The 21,028-nt window shown below is 34.5% G+C and overlaps 1 protein-coding gene across 4 annotated transcripts in view; it reads right to left on the bottom strand.

Moving 5' to 3' along the window:
* LOC149779327 (sterol O-acyltransferase 1-like) overlaps window positions 1-21,028 on the bottom strand; it is a 105,035-nt gene that overhangs the window by 53,650 nt on the left and 30,357 nt on the right. For all 4 annotated transcript variants that reach the window (XM_089939944.1, XM_089939943.1, XM_089939942.1 and 1 more), the window contains 2 exons: window positions 15,540-15,601; window positions 5,025-5,158 (listed from right to left, as the gene is read on the bottom strand). In XM_089939944.1, coding sequence (XP_089796070.1) covers window positions 5,025-5,158; window positions 15,540-15,601 — 196 coding nt within the window. The remainder of the gene's footprint in view (window positions 1-5,024; window positions 5,159-15,539; window positions 15,602-21,028) is intronic.

The following is a 21,028-nucleotide window of genomic DNA, read 5'->3' as shown; positions in this document are numbered from 1 at the left end:
AAATTGTTGGTCCATCTTGTAATTGTGAAATACAATGTTATATATCACATTATGTACTGCATTCAAAAAAAATCATGGTACCCAGCTCTATTCTTAACCCTATCATGATAAGTAACCAGTTTATGAAAAGGACTCTTCAGGTACAATGTAAATAACTAACAATAATGTACTGTAATAAACTGTGTTTTATTTTTGATTGCTGAAGGTATAAAGGACATATTTTGAGTTTTATAGTCCTCTGTGGAATTTCACTCTTTCCATGATAGTCCTTCAAACACAGGTCACTCTGTGGATCTTTATTCTTTCCATAATAGTCCTTCAAACAAAGATCACTCTGTGGATCTTCATTCTTTCCATGATAGTCCTTCAAACAAAGATCACTCTGTGAAATTTCATTCTTTCCAGAGTGGCCGAGTGGTCTAAAGCGCTCTCCGTTATGGATCACTGCCATATCACTTCTGTCTTCATGGGTTCGAGTCTCGGATTCGGCTAATGTGGGTATGTGAGAAAGCTTGCCAGTAGCTTCTCGTGGGTCGGTGGTTCTTTCTGGGGTTTTCCCAGGTTCTTCCTCCACCACTGATACTGGCCGCCATGTATAGCCTATCGTGTGCTGAAAAATGGCATTAAACCCTACAACAACAACAACATTCTTTCCATGATAGTCCTTCAAACAGATCACACTGTGGAATTTCATTCTTTCTATCATAGTCCTCCAAACAAAGATCACTCTGTGGAATTTCATTCTTTCCATGATAGTCCTTCAAACTGATCATTCTGTGGAATTTCATTCTTTCCATGATAGTCCTTCAAACTGATCATTCTGTGGAATTTCATTCTTTCAATGATATAGTCTTTCAAATACAAATCACTCTGTGGAATTTCATTATTTCCATGATACAGTCCTTCAAACATATATTCCTCTGTGGAATTTCATTCTTTTCATGATATAGTCCTTCAAACACAGATCACTCTGTGAAATTTCATTCTTTCCATGATATAGTTCTTCACACACAGATCATTCTGGAATTTCATTCTTTGCATGATAGTCATTAAAACACAAATCACTCGCTTTCCATGATACAGTCCTTCACACATAGATCACTCTGTGGAATTTCATTCTTTCCATGGTAGTCCTTCAAACACAGATCACTCTGTGGAATTTAATTCCTTCCATAATGGTCCTTCACACACAGATTCAGATCTATAATTCTCATTAATTGTTTGTTGCATCAAACATCATACAACTAATTATTTAAACACCTCTAAATCCCTGATATTTACACTCTGTTTAATGGTTCAATTTGTGTGCTCTAAAATAAATATGACAACATAGTCCATCAAACTTAAATGGTGACTGAAGTATACATGCAAATAATCACTGCAATATACCACTTTATCTCCAGACAATTCATGTGGTGGGGGAGTATTTTATGCTAATGAAAAGTGTACATCCATGCAACTGTCAGCATAATTCATTCGGTGCCAACCAAGTTAATTAAAAAAAAACTCAAGTCTTTTGCTTAAATCAAGTTAGTATTTTATAAGAGAAATAGAAAGAAAAACAAACAAACCACTAAACAGATCAGGAAGTGCACTATCAAAATACATACTCATATTCCTTCTTTGCCTTAGATATACTGGAAATAAATACAGCATGCAAACGTTAGACACAGGAATATAAATTGAACTCATGCTTAGGTCACTACATCATAAGGGGGACCCCGAGTGACCGAGTGGTCTAAAGTGCTCTCCATTATGGATCACTGCCATCTCACCTCTGTCTGCGTGAGTTCGAGTCTAGAATTCAGACAATGTGGGTATGTGAGAAAGCTTGCCAGTAGCTTCTCATGGGTCGGTGGTTCTTCCCGGGTTCTTCCTCCACCATTAATACTGGCCACCATGCATAGCATATCGTGTGCTGAAAAATGGTGTTAAACCCCACAACAACAACAACAACAACTATATCATAAGAACATGCACTGTGAAGTCACTGCTTAATTATCCAGGATTTTCACACAAAGTGGAATTCTCCTTTGTTATTTTCATAGAGATGGGCTTTTTCATTTTCGATGGAGTGGAGGGGCTGTTTTTATATGAAAACTGTATCTATGATGGAGTGGATGAGCTGTTTTTATATGAAAACTGTATCTATGATGGAGTGGACGGGCTGTTTTTATATGAAAACTGTATCCATCAATGCACACTTATATGTTTCAACATGTGCCTGTAATAATTAATCTTTAATTTATCTTTATTATCAGCACCACTGTCATGATCATGTGTTATAACAATGGCACTATCTTCCATTCAATATAACACACAGTACAACTGTCATGATCATGTGTTATAACAATGGCACTATCTTCCATTCAATATAACACACAGTACAACTGTCATGATCATGTGTTAAAACAATGGCACTATCTTCCATTCAATATAACACACAGAACAACTGTCATGATCATATTGTAACAACGACACTATGTTGCATTCATTAGAACACACAACACAGCACTCATGATCATATTCATATTTTATAACAATGCACTGTTACATGCATTAAAAACGCACAACACTGCAGTCATGATTACATGTTATAACAATATCACTGCTGCATTCATTTGAAACACAAAGCATCAGTCATGATCATTTCTTATAATGATGGTTCTATGTTACATTCATTAGAACACAACATAGCTGTCTGTGTCATGATCATGTCTTATAATGATGGTACTATGTTACATTCATTATAACACACAATACAGCTGTCATGATCATGCATTATAACATTGATTTATTTGTCTGGTTCATTAGAACTGCATTTAATAGCAGAAAGATTACTACAGAATACCAAAATCGGCATGTCTGCCATTTTGCAACCCTGCCATGTGCAGGTGCTTTAATGCCAGTAACTATATAATCAATCCTAAATTACATTTCTTAAACAATTTATTATGGCATTTGACCTAGAAGTAGAGTAGCTACAAAACCACTTAATAGTAACAAATGTTGCAGGCTTCATTATGCTCATGGCAAATTAATGGTGCATGATTTTCTAGCACTTGCTTATTTCAAAGGAGGGGGACAGAATGGGAGTAATTTAAATTTTTTAGAGGGAATTCAAGCAATTGTGCAGCCTGCAGAAAACACTGGCAATGCCACAATATTAACTTTTGGATTGGCTAATTCACCCACACGTTAACTCCTTTGGGCATATCTATTCTGTTAACTTTCTTCCGAAATATTTACTGCAGCATTATGAAATAATATAAAAAAATGAAACAGTTAAATCATTGTTATAAGCAGAATTTCATTACTATAACTGCATTTTAATTGAAACTCATATAAATCTGACCTCTGACCCCCCCCCTCGAAATCACTGAGACAGGAGCCAAGAATATTACCTTTGTTGTGGACAGTCATTTTTGGAAACGATAACTAGAATTTCATGGATTATCACACTGCAGTCTTGGGGATGATGTAAGACAGAGTCATCTCAATACCACAATGCTTGAGACTAAAGTGTTGAAATATTAAAAACAACACCAAAAAAATGTATTCAATTGACATAGGGTCTTTCACCAACATGATGCAAGTGAAGAAAGTTTGTTTCAAGATCAAAAGATAAAATTCCAAGTCAAATGGAGATTACAACTTTCAAACAGCCAGAAAATGCTGACTCTAGTTCATCTTATAAGCATCATGCCATATCTGGATTCAATCCATGAATTCCTTCAAAAGTTATAGAGTGAAATAAAATTCATGATGGAAGTGCCATGGGATTTATGGGTAAACACTGCCACATTTACAGAATACTGTGATGGATTGCTACATTGTCTGTAACTTTCTATGAACTGAAAATGTGGAAATCATAAAATAATAATTATTTCTCAATTTTTGAGACATATAATGGTGATTCCTTATTCAAAATGTACACAATTTCAACATTAAGCATGAACAGTACATTTTTCTAAATATCTGAAATGATTTATACACCTAGAAAAATAATTAGCAACCAATAATGTAATCAACAATTACATAGCTCACCATTACAAGGCTTTCTGTAGTTTCTAGCAACCACTGTATACATTAATTATCATGCAGAATAAACATTAATTATCACGCAGAAAATAAATTCTAACTAAAATTATCATGTCAACAAAATCTTGGTAACTTTTCTAACTGGTCTTTTTTCTGGTTATTTTTCTTTACATATTTAGAATTTAACTTAAAATTGACACAATGTATACATAATTGTGCTGACATGGTATAAAACTATATACATACTTGTATACATGCATATATGTACATATGTATATATCATAACAGGGCATAAAGATAAAAGATTAAAACATAATGTTTTTGTTTATGATATCAAAGTAGAAGTACTAAACTGAGTTGATAAAAAAAGCAATTAATTTTTTTTTTCAAAAATCATCCTATATACTTGCTTTAGAAATTATTATCGTAAACAAATGTTCTTTGAAACCATTTTTCAGCAAATGATAGGTTATACATGGCAGCCAGTATATCTAAGCAAGTGCCTTAGACCACATGGCCACTCTGGACCTCCTCATTTTACAGGTAAAATACAAAATACCATACATATAATTTATTCCTCCTTCTAGCTGCATTGGTTACAAAGAGCATTTTTACTTGGCTATGATAATTTCAACAGCAAAATTCTGGACTACCACACCAGAATTCGCAATTTATATTATCATGAAAAAACATGTTCAGGAATATTTAGCACACTTTTTTTCATATGTCCCTTTCGAGCAGATTAAAAATTAAAATGAGGGTCTGTGTATAGTCATATAACTTTGTTCTTTTTGTCTAGAGAGGTTGCCTTCTCTGTAGTAGAATTAGCAGTATTTGGTGGGGGGGCATAAAACAGCAGTTGTGGGTGTAACTGTCTGTATATTGTGTGCATGCATTAGTAGATGGAGAATAAGGTAAAGAAGGAAATTCTGTGGACAATAGCTGTGCACAGTATAATACAGTTATAATACAGTCTTGATTACCTTTTATTGACATTTGAAAAAGATGAAAGCCCATTTCCCACTTGTCCATCCAGATGGTCGACATCGGACAGAAGACCTTTGAAAGTTTCATCAACATCTCTCTTCAACTGTTCCAGCAGCTCTGACTTTAATTTCTACACATGAAAGAATCACAAATATATCATCATTCAGCATGTTGCATAAGGGTAGCAACTACTACAGTAAATCAGAAAAAGAGGGGTTCTGTGGAATACACCATTTAGCCTGCAAATTGTGCTTTTAACGCAATCCAAATGCAACCTTTAAATATTTCAACAGAAAACTGTAACAATCTTAGCATCGTTGAAGCGGACATTACCAATGCACTGTTACCTCATTATAACACTGTTCATGGAAGCCATAAGTGTGACCCACATCATAACTGAGGGATTGTGACATGAGTGTGCAAACAAGCATAACATTAGGGCATTTAGTCAAGAACAAAAAATATGTTAAATAAATTCAAGTAGCAAACATAATATAAAACAAGTGAAAAAATCTGATGGGATGCATGACTATAATGGTGTCAAAGTACAAGAGAGGTAGTCGTATATTAATAAGCTTTACCATGTGGGGTCAACGTATTTGATCTCAGGATAGTGGCATACTGAAAGGCTTTATATTTGTGTCTCGAGGTACTGGCACGCTGCAGAGCTTTGGAATGTGGGACTAATACAGACCACCAATCACTGACAATACTCGGTATACTATATTTCAAAATAAGTGACACCAATCAAAGCTGGATTTTAACCATGAATTTCCTGAATTATCAACAGCTAGTTCATGTACAAACTACAGTAACAGAGGTATCTGAAACCCTAACTGATCATATCTGGACTATACTAACAATGCTGACAATATTATAGAAGTTGCAATTCCCCAATATTCCATAAGTGATCATTATCCTATATGCTGTACACATAAATTAAGTAAAAAAAATTAAACTTATCATCACAGATTTATCATATCTCACATAAAGAAATGGTTCAATCCACAAATATTCCTTAAAGAACTGACAGATATCCAATGGATTGGTCAGTAACTGAATCCTTTGATGACCCATCAGATGCTCTTGACATTTGGGTAGATATTTCACTGACACCCTATACAGTCATGCTCCTATTAATTTCAAGAGAATCAAGCAATAAAATCAACCAATTTGAAATCTATTAAGACAAGGGATAGATTTAATAAATTAAAAGACACTGACAATAACAGATTATGGTGAAACAAATTCAAGTCAATGATTAAAAAGGCAAGGAAAATTTCCTATTCCAACCAAGATATCAGACAGTAGTACAAAAAAGAACCCTAGAAAATTCTGGAAAACCTTCAATGATTTAAGGGGCAAAGCTGTCAATAACCTGCCATTTACATGTGTCAGTAGTGATGAAAATGGGGAAATTCAGCCAAGAACCGATTGAAATTGCAAATGCATTCAATAATTACTTTGCAAATATAAATGAAAAACTCGTGGATCTCATACCTCATAAAAGATTCTCCAGAGATGAATATTAAATGAGCATATTTCTTCAAAACTTAGTAAAGTAGAGTGCTTCATAATACCTTTAAAAAGTCTCAAATTCATTTTAAATGAATTAGAAAAAACTTAATATCAGAACAGCTACAGGTCTAGATAATGTAAGTGCTAAATTCCTAAAATTCTCACCTCAATTGATTGCACCTTCACTTATGTACATGTTCAATCTAAGTATTTCCATGGGTATTTTTAGAAACAGGCTAAAACTGGCAAAAGTAACTCCAATATATAAGAAAGGATATCTTTCTGATATAAATAACTATAGACCTATATCATCAGTTTTGTCATCAATTTCAAAGAAAGACATGTTTGTTATGAATTTAGAAACTGCCTGGAATTATTTAATTTACTACATTCGTGACATTCAGGCTTCCGTAAACGACATTCATGTCAGATGACACTAACTAGAATGATGGATGATTAGTTAACAGCAAAAGATCAAGGTAACCTTGTAGGCCACTGAGTGTGTCTTGACCTTACAAAGGCTTTTGACCCTGCAAATCACAAAATCCTGCTGGAAAAGCTCAGTATATAATCAAGTTTACCATGAAAGCTTAACTTGGTTTCAAGCCTATTTTGAAGGCAGACAAAAACAAATTTCTATTTTAAATAAACTCTCAGATACGAAATTGATAAAGTAGGTGTTCCATAAGGATCAGTTCTTGGACCATTACTCTTTCTGCTGTATATAAATGATTAACCATATCATATTGAGCTATCCACCACCAACATGGTTCAGATGACACAATATTATACAACACTGGATCAACAGAGATTAGCACTAAAGTAAAATAGATTTGGTAAAAATAAATAACTGGTGGGAACACTATAGTATGAAGATAAATACAGCCAGATTAAAAGCCATTATCATAGGTAGTCAAGCAAGAGTAAAAGCTGAGAAAAATGATTTCAAATTAATGATAAAAGGAATGGATATACAACATTCTGAAAATGAAGAATTACTTGATAGACAATATCTTGTGCTGGAAAATGCAAGTTGAAAAGGTCATTAAAAAGTTAACACACTGCTTTATTTCTTGAACAAAATAAAATCCTATCTCCCTCAAGAACAAAGAATGATATTCTACAATGCATATCATGCCACATCTAGAATATTGTTGGCCTATCTGGGGTGGTAGTGGTGCAGAAAATCAATAGAGATTACTGAAATTTCAAAAAACGAACAAAGTTATTCTGGATGCTGATTTTAGATACAACATCAACAAATCTTTATAAAATCCTAAAATGGCTTCCATTTAAACAGAGAACTCAGTTTATAAAGGGTATAACTCAGTTTTAAAAGAGTTTACTTGTCTGTAATTCTTTACTAGGATTGGCTCCTAATTATCTTAATGTAATTTTAAACTTGTTGAAAATATAGTAAGATCCATATCAAACAACAAGTTATATTTACCTTAACCAAATTCAGAGTTTTATAATAAGTTTTGCTTCTTCTGGAACCAAACTATGGAATTCCATACCACCTTATATAAAGTCAGCTGACTCATGACAAGCTTTCAAAAAGCTTCTGTCAACATCCACAATACAAGCATTTGTATGATTTTGTTTAATTCAGTACTATTACTCTTCAAAACATTATTATATCATGTACTCACCTATAATGTTTTATTTTATTGCAGCAATAGATCAACTGTCTACTTCTTAATATCATTTGTTGTTTAAAGACACCTCATCTTGTAAAATTATGCATAAATAAATTTGTACAAATGTAAAAGTAGAAGGCTTCATGGAAGATTGGTCATTTTGACCAAATGAGCTTCTTCTTTAAATAAACTCATCATTATTGTTATTACATTATGTTGTTGTTGTTGTTGGTATACTAAGAGGCTTTATAAGGGACCAATATACTCATGTTTTTAGGGCAGTTGTATATTGAGTGGCTTTTTAATGTGGGGGCAAAATACTTATGTCTCAGGGCAGTGGTATATTGAATGGCTTTATAATGTGGAAGAAATATACTTATGTCTCAGGTCACTGATATACTGAGTGGCTTTATAGTGTGGGAGAATTATACTTATGTCTCAGGCCAGTGGTATACTAAGTGGCTTTACAGTGTGGGAGAAATATACTTATGTCTCAATGAAGGGGTATTCTGAGTGGCTTTATAATGAAGGAGCAATAAACTTATGTCCCAAGGAAATGGTATATTGAGTGGCTTTATAATGTGGGACCAATAAACTTATGTCTCAGGGCAGTGGTATACCGAGATGCTTTATAATGTGGGACCAATATACTTATGTCTCACAATTTTATTAATGCAGGTAAGACAGAACTTGCAAATCTGAAATTTTAGTGACAGTCAATTCCTATTATAATTATGAATTGTTGTTGTTGGTATACTAAGAGGCTTTATAAGGGACCAATATACTCATGTTTTTAGGGCAGTTGTATATTGAGTGGCTTTTTAATGTGGGGGCAAAATACTTATGTCTCAGGGCAGTGGTATATTGAATGGCTTTATAATGTGGGAGAAATATACTTATGTCTCAGGTCACTGATATACTGAGTGGCTTTATAGTGTGGGAGAAATATACTTATGTCTCAGGGCAGTGGTATACTGAGTGGCTTTATAATGTGGGAGAAATATACTTTTGTCTCACTGAAGTGGTATACTGAGTGGCTTTATAATGTGGGACCAATAAACTTATGTCTCAGGGCAGTGCTATACCGAGAGGTTTTATAATGTGGGACCAATATACTTATGTCTCACAATTTTATTAATGCAGGTAAGACAGAACTTGCAAATCTGAAATTTTAGTGACAGTCAATTCCTATTATAATTATGAATTTTCAGCTACACATGGAACCTTTCAAGTCAAACTGATAATCTTTTATGTGCTATATCCCTGCTTTGACATTTAAGCATATTAATTTACATTTTGTACTCAGGTCCACCTTACAGATCACCTCACAGCATAATTAAGGCAGTGAGAGTATTTTAAAGTTAGACAAACTTTAAGAACCTGATGTTGCTTGTTAAATGGTCTTAGAAAAAAATTAATGGAAAATGATGGAAGAAAATACTGCATGGAAAAACTGCTGCAAGCAAAAACAAAATGATGCAAGCAAATGATGTCAAAATATTGAACCACAGGCAGGTGATGTGACTTATAGCCAGAGCAGAAACAACTGTGCCTACTCATATGCATCACATGTCATAAAACCCCAGATGTTTTATACTGACATCTTATAGCCAGAGCAGAAACAACTGTGCCTACTCATATGCATCACATGTCATAAAACCCCAGATGTTTTATACTGACATCATCATCATGTGAATCACAACCAAATCTGTAGTGTACATAGACTGAAAATGTTATGAAAAATGGTAACAAATGTTGAAGCTATAATGATTTCAGCCTCTATATGATATACAGTGGCAGTCAGCTAAGTGATGGACATTGGACCTGAATGTCTGACAAGCTTCAAGCACTACTATAAATCACACAATGCCTGACACCTTTGACAGTGACAGTACTGGCTGACAGTCCATATGACATCCATTCACTAGGAGTTTTATACAATGTTTGGCCAGAATCAAATTTACACTTGTACTGTTTAATAGTGTCAGGCACTGATCGTTTGCACCATTTTAACTTTAGCTATAATAGCATTAATTACCAGAATTTCCTCCTGAATGCTCAAGTCTGTAGTTCTATCTTTCCAAAAGAAATGCATAACAATCACTATTTGGGTAAACCTGTGTATAAAAGCCAAGGCTGTTATTTAAGCTTGTACTACACTCTGGAAGTGTGATGGCAGATTATATACCTTCAAGGAAGATTCCATTTTGTGCCAACAGGGCTGCAACCTTCTTGTAAATAACAGCTTACAAGAAATTTGGAATGATGAACAATTATAACCACTTTGCCAATAATAACACAAATATAATTGTCTAGCGACTGAGGCAAGTGGTGTTAGCATGACTTTATTTGTCTCTATATTTAATATTTAGACAATTCAATCAATCAACCTTTACTTTATGTATGGAATAGGCCACTGGGTCCTGCTTACCTTCCATTATGAACTTTTGGACAGGTGAACGATTAGACTGACAAATATACATAATGATTATACATGGTTAAGTAACGGTCATCTGAGGTGACAGAGTACATTATCAACAGTGATCACCGATATGACTCATACTTATCTACAAGTATCAGTTTTGTAACCATCATTCATAACTGTCATCTTCCCCAGCTAATAAGGTTAATAAATAATCTTTCACGTCTATGTAAAGTGATAAGTTTTAGTAAACCCTCTGCTAGCAAGGATGCCACCATTGTTGGCTAATGTACACTGTAGGACATGAAATATTCCACAGTAGATAGAGTAGGAAGAAGGATAAGAAGCAAATGAATTTTAGTTGGGCTATTGGTGGTTCTTTTCTTGGGTCCTTCTGGGAATGCATCTTATTCTAAAATTGTTCAGATCCCTTCAAGTCTTCTTACAATATAATTTCCTGCAACAGGTCCTCTCAACATCAGGCTGTATCTACAGTCTTAGTAACTCCTTGGTGAACAACAGGTCAACCCTAAACCATTGAAAAGTATTATCATGTTTTATCAACCTGACTCTTTATCCAACCATAAACTTATCTGAACCTATTTTGATTGGGTGTGTGCCTCACATTAGTCTCCTCAAGTACAAATTACAGTCAATGGACTGAAAAACAACAGAAACAAAAGACCCAACTAGGCCTGAAATAGTTCACCTGGTTGACATGTGCCTAACAGCCAAATGTAAGAAAAGCTTGTAACAAATCCAGGTTACTAGGATATTTTGTGAAAAGCATTCTTCCAATGCTGTTAACTGGATATTTAACACAAACAACTGCTTCAGGGTTTCTCATTTTTTATATAGATATTTTCAGACCTTATTTATTGGCACATCATCAGCATTATATGTCCAATCCCAAAACACATCAAGTCAATGTTTTCTGGAGGAAAAAGTTGGTCAAATTCTATTAATTTTTTTTAGACAATTGATTTAAAAACTGATCAGTCATTTGACCCTTGACAAGAGTCAAAATGAAAATCTCAGGAGTCAAACTGAAATCACAAGAGTACTTTGTTTTTTATTCATGATCTCATAGCTGTGATTGTTTGTTATTCATGGAGCAAACTGATGCGTGAGATTTCTTGCAATCCGAGGTGATTTATTAACCTTCTCTTTAGAACTGTTACTAACTTTCTGTTTCTTTGGAGTCCAAGGGGAAAATGATCATCAACTGAGTTTGGTGTCTGAGACTGAGACAGAAAATAAAACACTTCTTTAAGCCACTGTGATTAATACTATAAGAAAGAGTATAACAATTCTAAGAGGTAGAAAATGGTGTTTCCCTTGTAATTCGCTGCAAAGATTTTTAATAAATAACATCCACAATCATTTTTAGGTTACTTCACAAGGTCACTGACTAATGATGACTACTGATGATATGGTAATTAGGTTTCACACTTAACAGGCTGTCCTATTTTTCTAGTCCAGACTTCCCATTGAATATCTTTATTTTCTGAAGAATGGAGACCGTCTTCTTTGTATTAGCATTAGAATGTGCTAATGGCAAAACAACCATGCTCTTCCTGCAAGAAAATTCAGATTTAAATTTTCCCATGACTGGGTTTTTAAGATTACTGAATGTACTCCAGTACTTCTCCAAGCTATGTTCATTCTGAGGAGAAAGTTTCAAAGTTGGAAAAGAGATGTATTTCAGAGTTTCACATTTCTTACCCTGTTTTTTTAGCACTGAGAGAAAGCTTGTTTTTTCATTTTAACATGAACTGAATTAAAACATGTATCTACAGCCCTTAAATACTCCTTTGAAACCATCTTGAACGATGCAATAACAATTAAACAAAACAAAAATTAAAAATACCAACACAAGTATTTTGGCTGGTATCATTTTTTGGTCTGACTCCTTTTCATCCCACCTCCAACAAAGGTAAGTGGATTTTAAAAGACTTTAAAGCAATCAATTACAACATCTGATCCTTATTACTTGTCACACCTTATAAAACATCCCACATTTTGGCCATAATCTTTCCACAAGGTAATCAATTAACACTTGTGTTGTATACATGTTAGCCTTTGTAGTCTGATTACTCAGTAACACAACATTGCATCAGTATAACATTTCCAGTCCTCAGTAGACTTGTTCCCACCAGTTTATGTTTATAGAATACACACATTTTCCAATCTGTGTCAATAAAAAGTAAACTACAAGCAAATCATGGGTAACTGAGACTGATTCTCCAGCCCAAATCAATATATATCATTTAAACGCACAGACTAAAATAACCATGCATCAGAAATGGGTCAAATTTAAATTGGAACTGTCAAAACACAATGGTAAATGTCTATTGAGAAACCTGTAATTATATATATATATATATATATATATATATATATATATATATATATATATATATATATAGAGAGAGAGAGAGAGAGAGAGAAATGCACAAGTATGTGTGCATCATAGTTTTTTAAACTGGCAACTGGACATGGGTATCATAAAGGGGATCCACTATATCCCTATTTGTTTTTATTAGTAGCAGAAATTTTAGGAATTATAGCATATTGATAAATGGATATGAAAATAAACTGGCACAATATGCTGATGACACATCATTCCTTTTAGATGGATCAGAGAACCCTTTGTATGCATCAGCAGAAACATTAGATACATTTGCATCAATGTCAGGACTAAAAAGTGAACATCAACAAATGTTATAAATATAAATATACATATATATATATATATATATATATATATATATATATATATATATATATATATATATATATATATATATATATATAGTATCTTCCCCCTGCTTATCTTGTGGTTTAAATAATGTACCAAGATATATGTATTACACGTGTGTATTATTTATCTCTATGTCAATAAAATTTATTTAAAAACACAAAACTATTTACCGATTTATCTGAGACAATATTTTTGTCTTGTTGGGCTAAACCCACTTTAAGTTACTTTGCACACAGGACCATTTTAAGCTCTAATGTTTCAAAAAAATTCCATGTAACTAGGTTTTACATACATATCTGAACTCATCTTAGGTTCACAGTTTTCTGTTAAGTTTTAATTATTACATTTTTTGTTTAAATTGCTTTATTAGAAAAGCATAGAAATGATAAATGTCAGTTACCTTAAGCTGTAGTGTTATTTAATTTTAATATTTTAGAGTATACATTTGTCCAAAGTTACTGCAGATCACATTTCTGAATATTTATTAACTAACCAAGCCTTTGTTGAGATTTCTATAATAAAGTTGTACTGTATGTATGTCTCAGTATAAGCAACAAGTCTTATAAATAAAATTCTTGTATGACAAGAAAACAACTCCAATTAAAAATCAGTCTAAAAATCAAAAAGCATGAAGCCCATTACCTGCATGTAAATACTAAAAGCATTAAGCCAAAACCTTAACAAACTGCTCACAATGTTCAACTACTGCCATTAAAACAGTTTTGTCTCATTTCCCATTAAAATATATTCAACAAGTTCTTAATTAGATGAAGAAAATAAATGTTTTAATATGCATAAACCTTTAAAAATGTATTGTCTTTAAGATTAGTTATACTGTACTAACATATCAAGAAGTGTGGGTGGGTTGGTCCAAGTGTGTGTGAAAGGGAGAGATATTTGCTCCTCAAAATAATACATATTGGTCTGTCTACTCACTAATCTATCATAAAGTAATAATTACTTAATGTAACCAAAAAAGATAAACAAGTTGACAAGAATCCATTAGCAAAGTAGAGGATCTTCTAGACTGAGGTTGTGACTCTTTAAGTCTAAGAGCTGAGAAACACGAACTCCTAATGTTGCAAAACCGATTGGATGTTTAATCAGCATCTTCCATTCGACACTGTATGGCATCCTTACAAGAATGACTTCTCAAAATTTGGTCAAATTCTTCTAAACAGTTTCTCAAAAGAAGTCATTTAAAGGTTTTCCTAACAGTAGCCATATCTGATTGACAGATTGGCATGACTTGTTTAAATTTTATATACTTTTATGCCTGGAAGTTTTCTGTATAGTTTAGTAAAAAAAAGTCATTGGAGGTTTTTCTGTGTTTAATAATAGCAGTCATAATTAAAGGGCTCTATGTCAGGATGCTTCCCCTCAAATTTTGTCAAATTCTGTCTAGCAGATTTCGAGAAGTTTTATGTATAAAAGTTTTGTTTTAGAAACAGTGGCCATATTTGATGGTGCATTGGCATCATTGATACAAAAATGAAAGCCCTCCATGTCTGGACACTTGATGTCAAATTGGGTCAAATTGTGTTAAATAATTTTTTTTAAAGAAATTATTGAAGGTTGTTATGTCTTTAGTGGCAGCAGCAATGCTGAGTTTGTTTAAAGACTTGTCAAGTTCTACCAGGATATTGTCTCCCAAGTTTAGCTGAAATTAGTTAAATGTTTTTTTTTAAAGCTGAAAACAGCAACTATTAACAGGCACACAAGGAACAATGCATGATGGACACAGTGCCATACCATGAACTCACCTGCTGTCCTTCTGACTAGGTGAGAGGTAAACTTATTCAGTAGATTTTCTTTATCCTATTCTCCAATTTCATGACATGATGCAATACAATTAGATTTTCAATGGCAGAGTAAATTTCTTGAATTAAAGATTTATTTATATAGGTACAGAACTGGTATTGTTCTCAAATCATTAGCATTTCGAGGGCAAGTATTTTTTGTTTGTTTTTTCTGCCTATAAGCCTCTAAAAGTTCTAAATAAAATATTGCAAGTTATCTGATGATGACTATGTATCGTGCAAGTGTTCAGATGATTACTGTATGCTGCAAGCATTCAAAATCGAAGCCTGGGCAATTAACAACTGTACCATACTAAATATTATAGTAAACAATATGCTGGGAAGTGAGAATTTTAATGAGTACATACCTCAGCCTTGTTCCGAACCCTTTGCATATTAATCTGTTCGTTAAAGTCATAATTCCCTGACACTGAAAGTAGACATGAGAAATAATACAGTGCTAATTTTACTTACTTTAGTCCTTTTAAGTTTGGCAAGGTTGACATCACAGTCTATTGCAACTGATGGATGGTACATAAGTTTTACCAAAGGACCAATAGTTAAAGCTCATAGTTTCTTTCATATTCATACGGGAAATAACCAGTGTTCTAAATATACAGTACCATACAATGAACAATACAAATGGAAAAAGTCAAGAGATCTCTATGAAGTTAAGCTTAACTGGAATCAATGTCTTCAACTTTTTAGCAGACCCATTGCATTTGAGAAAAACACAATTGTTTATGTTATAAACTGTATGAGGAACTTGGTACTTGCAGACAGGGCCATTTTAAGAAGTGGGCTATATGGGTGACCACCAGGGGCACCAACTTGGAGGGAGGTCACCATTTCAATGGAGTTCACTGTATTTTTTCAGAGCATGGTGGTGTCAATGGCAATCCTCATCTTGGGTGCCATTTCTTCCAGTGTAAACTTGTGAAGGCACAGCTTGTCAATTAAAGTTCCAAATGATCACAGATATATAAGTTAAATATGCCAGATGAACTGCTGTGGTGATTTTTTTTGCAATCATCTGTAATCATGATTACACTATTTGATAACCCTACCAATGAAGGTTGATCACAATTATGCTTGAGATTATAGAGCTTATGAAATCAATGATTATGTTTACAATGCTCTGGAGTTTTAGAGCACAGCAAGAAAAATAACTTATTTAGTGCCATGAGTTGTGCATGTAAACCACTCTCTCACTGCAGCTACTGTCTCCATTAGTCACCTCTGATACAATTCTGGAATATGGATCAGACCTATTCCATGGCTTGGAAGTGCAGAATAGAGGGTACTTGTGAAAAAAGCAGAGAAGATGGATATATGATATGTCACATGAAGTACAGAACAACACAATAAAAATATATATACAAAACCAATTTTGCAATGTACATGAGACAGCTTCTAGGTAAACCAACTGGAGAAAAGACTCCATATAATAATACATGCAATAATAATAATGCTTTATTTATAGAGGGCGACTCATTAGTCTCCCTTGAGGCCCTCTTAGGAGAGTATAACAATGCGCATTATATGAAGATGGTACTAATTCCTGTCTATTTTAACATGTTTAGTATTTAAATACTAAATTCCATTATCTATCAGAAACATATACATGCTCATGCTATCTCAGAGAGCAATGGAAATATTTTCCCTTGAGCAAATCCAGTGGAAGATGTGATTCCGGGTCCTTATGAACGACCCAGGAAGGTAACCTGTTGTGCCATGGCTATAGGTCCCATTAGATCAAGTTAGGTCTGTTACAATGTAAGATCTCTGAGATAAAAGGTGGAAAAGTGGACTCAAATCTCCATCCCATGGCATGGATAATGACAGAGAACAGTTCCATTCCAATGTTCGTGGTTAGTGTCCCAAGTTTGTGAGCCAGGATGCAGTTATTTTCCAATAACAAACAACCCACTTTATCCAGGACTAAAATGTCTGTGCTGATATGTTGTCCATTCCCTTTGTGAGGGGTAAGAGGCATAATCTCCCTCTATGCAATGACTCGTTCCTTCTCAAATACTGTTTCAGACTGGATCCTATGGATGACCATGTGAAGAAGCGTCCCGAGTAGACAGGAAATTTCATTAAAACAGTCTCATTCCCCATGAACAGGAACCTGTTCTTGCCAATAAAAGCTGGGTCTGTCATCAGTGATGTTGACCAATCTTGTCGGAACTACATGTAGTTAAGGTCAGCTAAGAGAGCGCGTTTTTCGCTGATTCTGCCTGCCATTCACTAGTACAGTGAAGAAACAAGTCTTGTATGATAGTTGAACCAATGAAGCGCTTGCGAGTGGTTCAAGTGATGTCTTGTTCACCCAGGTTATTGCCTATGATAGACTCTGCCCTGGGCAAAGAACCAATATCTTTGGACATGTGTAATCAAAGTTGGACAGAAAACTGGATAGGTCTTTGGATCGTCTGATACCCTTTCTTCTCTTTTGTGATGATGCAGGTTGTCATTGATCGTGGAATTATAGCCTTTAATTGTGATTGGTGCTAACTGTTTCTTGTCAAAGAACCACTGTGACAGTAGAAAATTAGCTATTTGAGGTACTGATGCCTACAGTGGTATAATGTGTTCTTCCACATGCCATTATGTTAAGGTTTCCATTTGCCTTTCGATTGGTTTTCAAAATGAGAGCCATTTCACTCAAGTTACTTCTCCAACACAGGTTGTGAGAAAACTTTGTTCCTGCGTGATTGTTTAATAAGATCCAGACATGGGTTAGGATGAAACCCCTGCCATCATGGTTGCTTGAGCCAAGAACTATCTCAATTTTCCTTGAGATTTCAGTTACAGCATTAATAAGATCATTGGTCCACAATTTCCCCCATTCAAGTGAAGCAATCAGGATGTGTTGACACTTCAGTTCTCTTGCTTTCTGTATCACCTTTGAAATCAGAGCTGTTGGTGGGAAAGCATACATATCAAGGCTGTTCCAGTCTATAGAGCCCATGGCCAAGATGTTGCACACCTACTGCTGTGTGTTGTCAAAAAACCTCCTATCTTGTGTACAGAAGATGTCTTTATCATCCACAAAGCTGCGATACCTCAGTTGAATGCTGGGGTATCCTAATAGAAAACTGGTGTATGGGACTTATACAACCACCATTTAAAGTCCACGTGATGGCATCTTTGCAAGAAAAAGAGTAGATTGATGCTAGGTTTTTGTAACTGGTAATGTAAGCAGCCCACAATGCCAGTAAGTCTGCCAAACTGTGGAAGTAATCTAAAAGTAGATTCCTCCTTTTTAGTCAATAATCAAATGATAATTACAATTATCTGTATTAACACATTAACCCCTGGAGCTTTTTGTCATTTTCGCCTGAAAATCGAGTAGGAAACACATTTTGAAAGCTATTTCTGAATAGACTCAAAAACACCAAATCCCCGGTCATCTTTCAATAACATACTGCCTAGTTGTGTTAGAAACATAGTTTTTCATTGGCTATTTGGCCCACGCATGAGCAGAAGGGTAAAAGTTGGAATTTTTTTATTTCTTTTTTGCTAAAAGGAGCCATTTTTTTTGTATGGAGACCACTCTTTATTACAAATGCCCATCTTATCCTACTTTTTGCAAAGGCTCATCTGTCTGTTTGCAGTTCATACTGGTTTGCCTTAGATCTGAGACCAAAAAGTCAAAAATCCGGACACAAAATCGGATTCCGACCACGAGCGAATATTGGATAAAAAAAGTCGGATCCAAATAATGAGGTTTATCTATCTGTATTTTGTTGTGCAACTAGATATTCCAGATAATTTGGTACCACTGTAGAACTGCATATATCTACCTTTCTATAATACCACCCACTTTAGTGTATCATGCATGACCATGACGCTACAGAGCTCAGCAGTAGGCAACTACCTCCTGCCCCGTAAAGTCGTCGCTAGGGGTTAATGTGTTAATATTTACAACATGCATGCTAAAATATCAATTCCAATACAAGTTACCAGTAGAAATGGCCAATTTACTGCATATACAATTAAAATTATCTAAGCATCACTTATAGTAACTATAAAGCGGATACTATAACTAACTTTGGCATAGAAAATTACCAGCATGTATCTGACCACAGCAGAAACTACATAGCAATATAATTCTGTTTACTAGAGTACACACCATACATGCACATAAAAAACACTGAAGCCTCATTATTGATGCTTACAAAGTGGACACTGTAATATCAATTGGAAGAGTATGATATCAGCAAAAAAGGCCAACTGGCAACCTATACAGGTAAAATCAGCAGAGCGACACATATAAAAGTACAAAGTAAATGCTAAGACTAGAAAACATAGAAAACTTACCTGTATGTACGCAAGTGTTAAGGAAATTATACAGCAATATTATCAGAGTTTTCTGTATCCACACCAGACATGCACCTATTTAATACAGCTAAAGCAATGTGAGGGGAAGTAATCCTGAACCATGCTGGTATGTACCGAAGATGCTTAAAAGGTGAGGATGGCAAAGTGATGATACAGAACAGCCAAAAACAAATAATGGATAATACATCTAACATAATATAAATTAGGGCTGTCTGTTATTTACAGTAGCTATTGGAATAATTGTGCTCATTAAAGACCATTAGTTTTACATCAAATTAAAGTTCTTTGTTTTAAAGGGACCGCTCCGGTGGCCTAGTGGTTAGAGCATCCGCCTCGGATGCGGGAGCTTGTGGGTTTGATCCCCAGCCGAGTCATACCAAAGACTTACAAAAATGATACTAACAGCTGCCTTGCTTGGCGCTCAGCATTAGGAGATTAGTGTTAGGACTGGTAGGCCTGGTGTCAGGATAATGTGACATAGCGATATGACTGAAAAATTTTTAAAACTACGTTAAAAATCCAAATCACACACACACTTTGTTTTAAAGGAAAGGAATCTTCGCAGCGTATTTACCAAACAAACACAAATCAACAAACCTAATACCAGACACTATAAAAAATCATGAAAAAGTATAATAAAAATGGGATTTGGTTCATTATAAGCAGTGTATCCCCTAGGGGTATAAGACTGAGAGTAATAAATCTCCTTGGTGTCAAAACTGGGGGATCTGACTGAGTAAAAAACAAACCTTGGTATCAAAACTGGGGGTCAAATTAAAAATGTGTGGGTCTCTGAAATGCAAACGAGGGTAAATGGAAACACTGTTATAAGTAGCTTAAAAGTCATTCAGCATTTTGCACTTCACAAAAAAAACCTTAGCAGATGAATCTTAGTCCATGTGTTAAATATAAACTATTCAAATCACAAAATGTGCATACTGACCATATTGTCAATTAATGAACATGCACTATCAACCACCTAAACTGCTAGCCAACAAATGTTTTCTGACTGTGGAAGGAATAAATATGTCATCATGGCAATGGGAAGCTGTATGCTCTCTTCATCAACTTTTCAACAACTCACATATGCCTGAGAATCCCAGTAATTGCAGGGCTGATGCTAGGGGTGATTCTGGCAAATTAGTCACCTTGAGTCTGTTATTTCAAATCTAAACAGGCCCAAATCATAAAGTTAATTAGTTTCATTATAGTATGAAAATATAGAAAAAGAAGTCTTATGTTCTGTAGTCAGGTTTTATGCTAATTTGATGACTGCAAATACCAGAAATTACATAGCAATCTAAGGAATTTCAGATTAAAGCCAATGTAGAAACCTTGAAAACAAGTGAAAATTTTAATTTTTGTTGCCCACTTTGAAACAAATTAGGGCTACATTCACAACCCGAGGTCCATTACTTCCATAACATATTTTCCCATGCGACAACCCTTTGACTGTGCCACATGTGTATTTCAATGGCAAGTAATAGAGGATGGTTATTTGATCTTGCCA

This window comes from Sinohyriopsis cumingii, chromosome 17 (assembly GCF_028554795.1).
Source record: "Sinohyriopsis cumingii isolate HCF-2022 chromosome 17, ASM2855479v2, whole genome shotgun sequence".
In the NCBI taxonomy this organism is placed as follows: Eukaryota; Metazoa; Mollusca; class Bivalvia; order Unionida; family Unionidae; genus Sinohyriopsis; species Sinohyriopsis cumingii.
The sequence above is the reverse complement of the archived record's forward strand: the minus strand, read 5'-3'. Positions and strand labels throughout refer to the sequence as shown.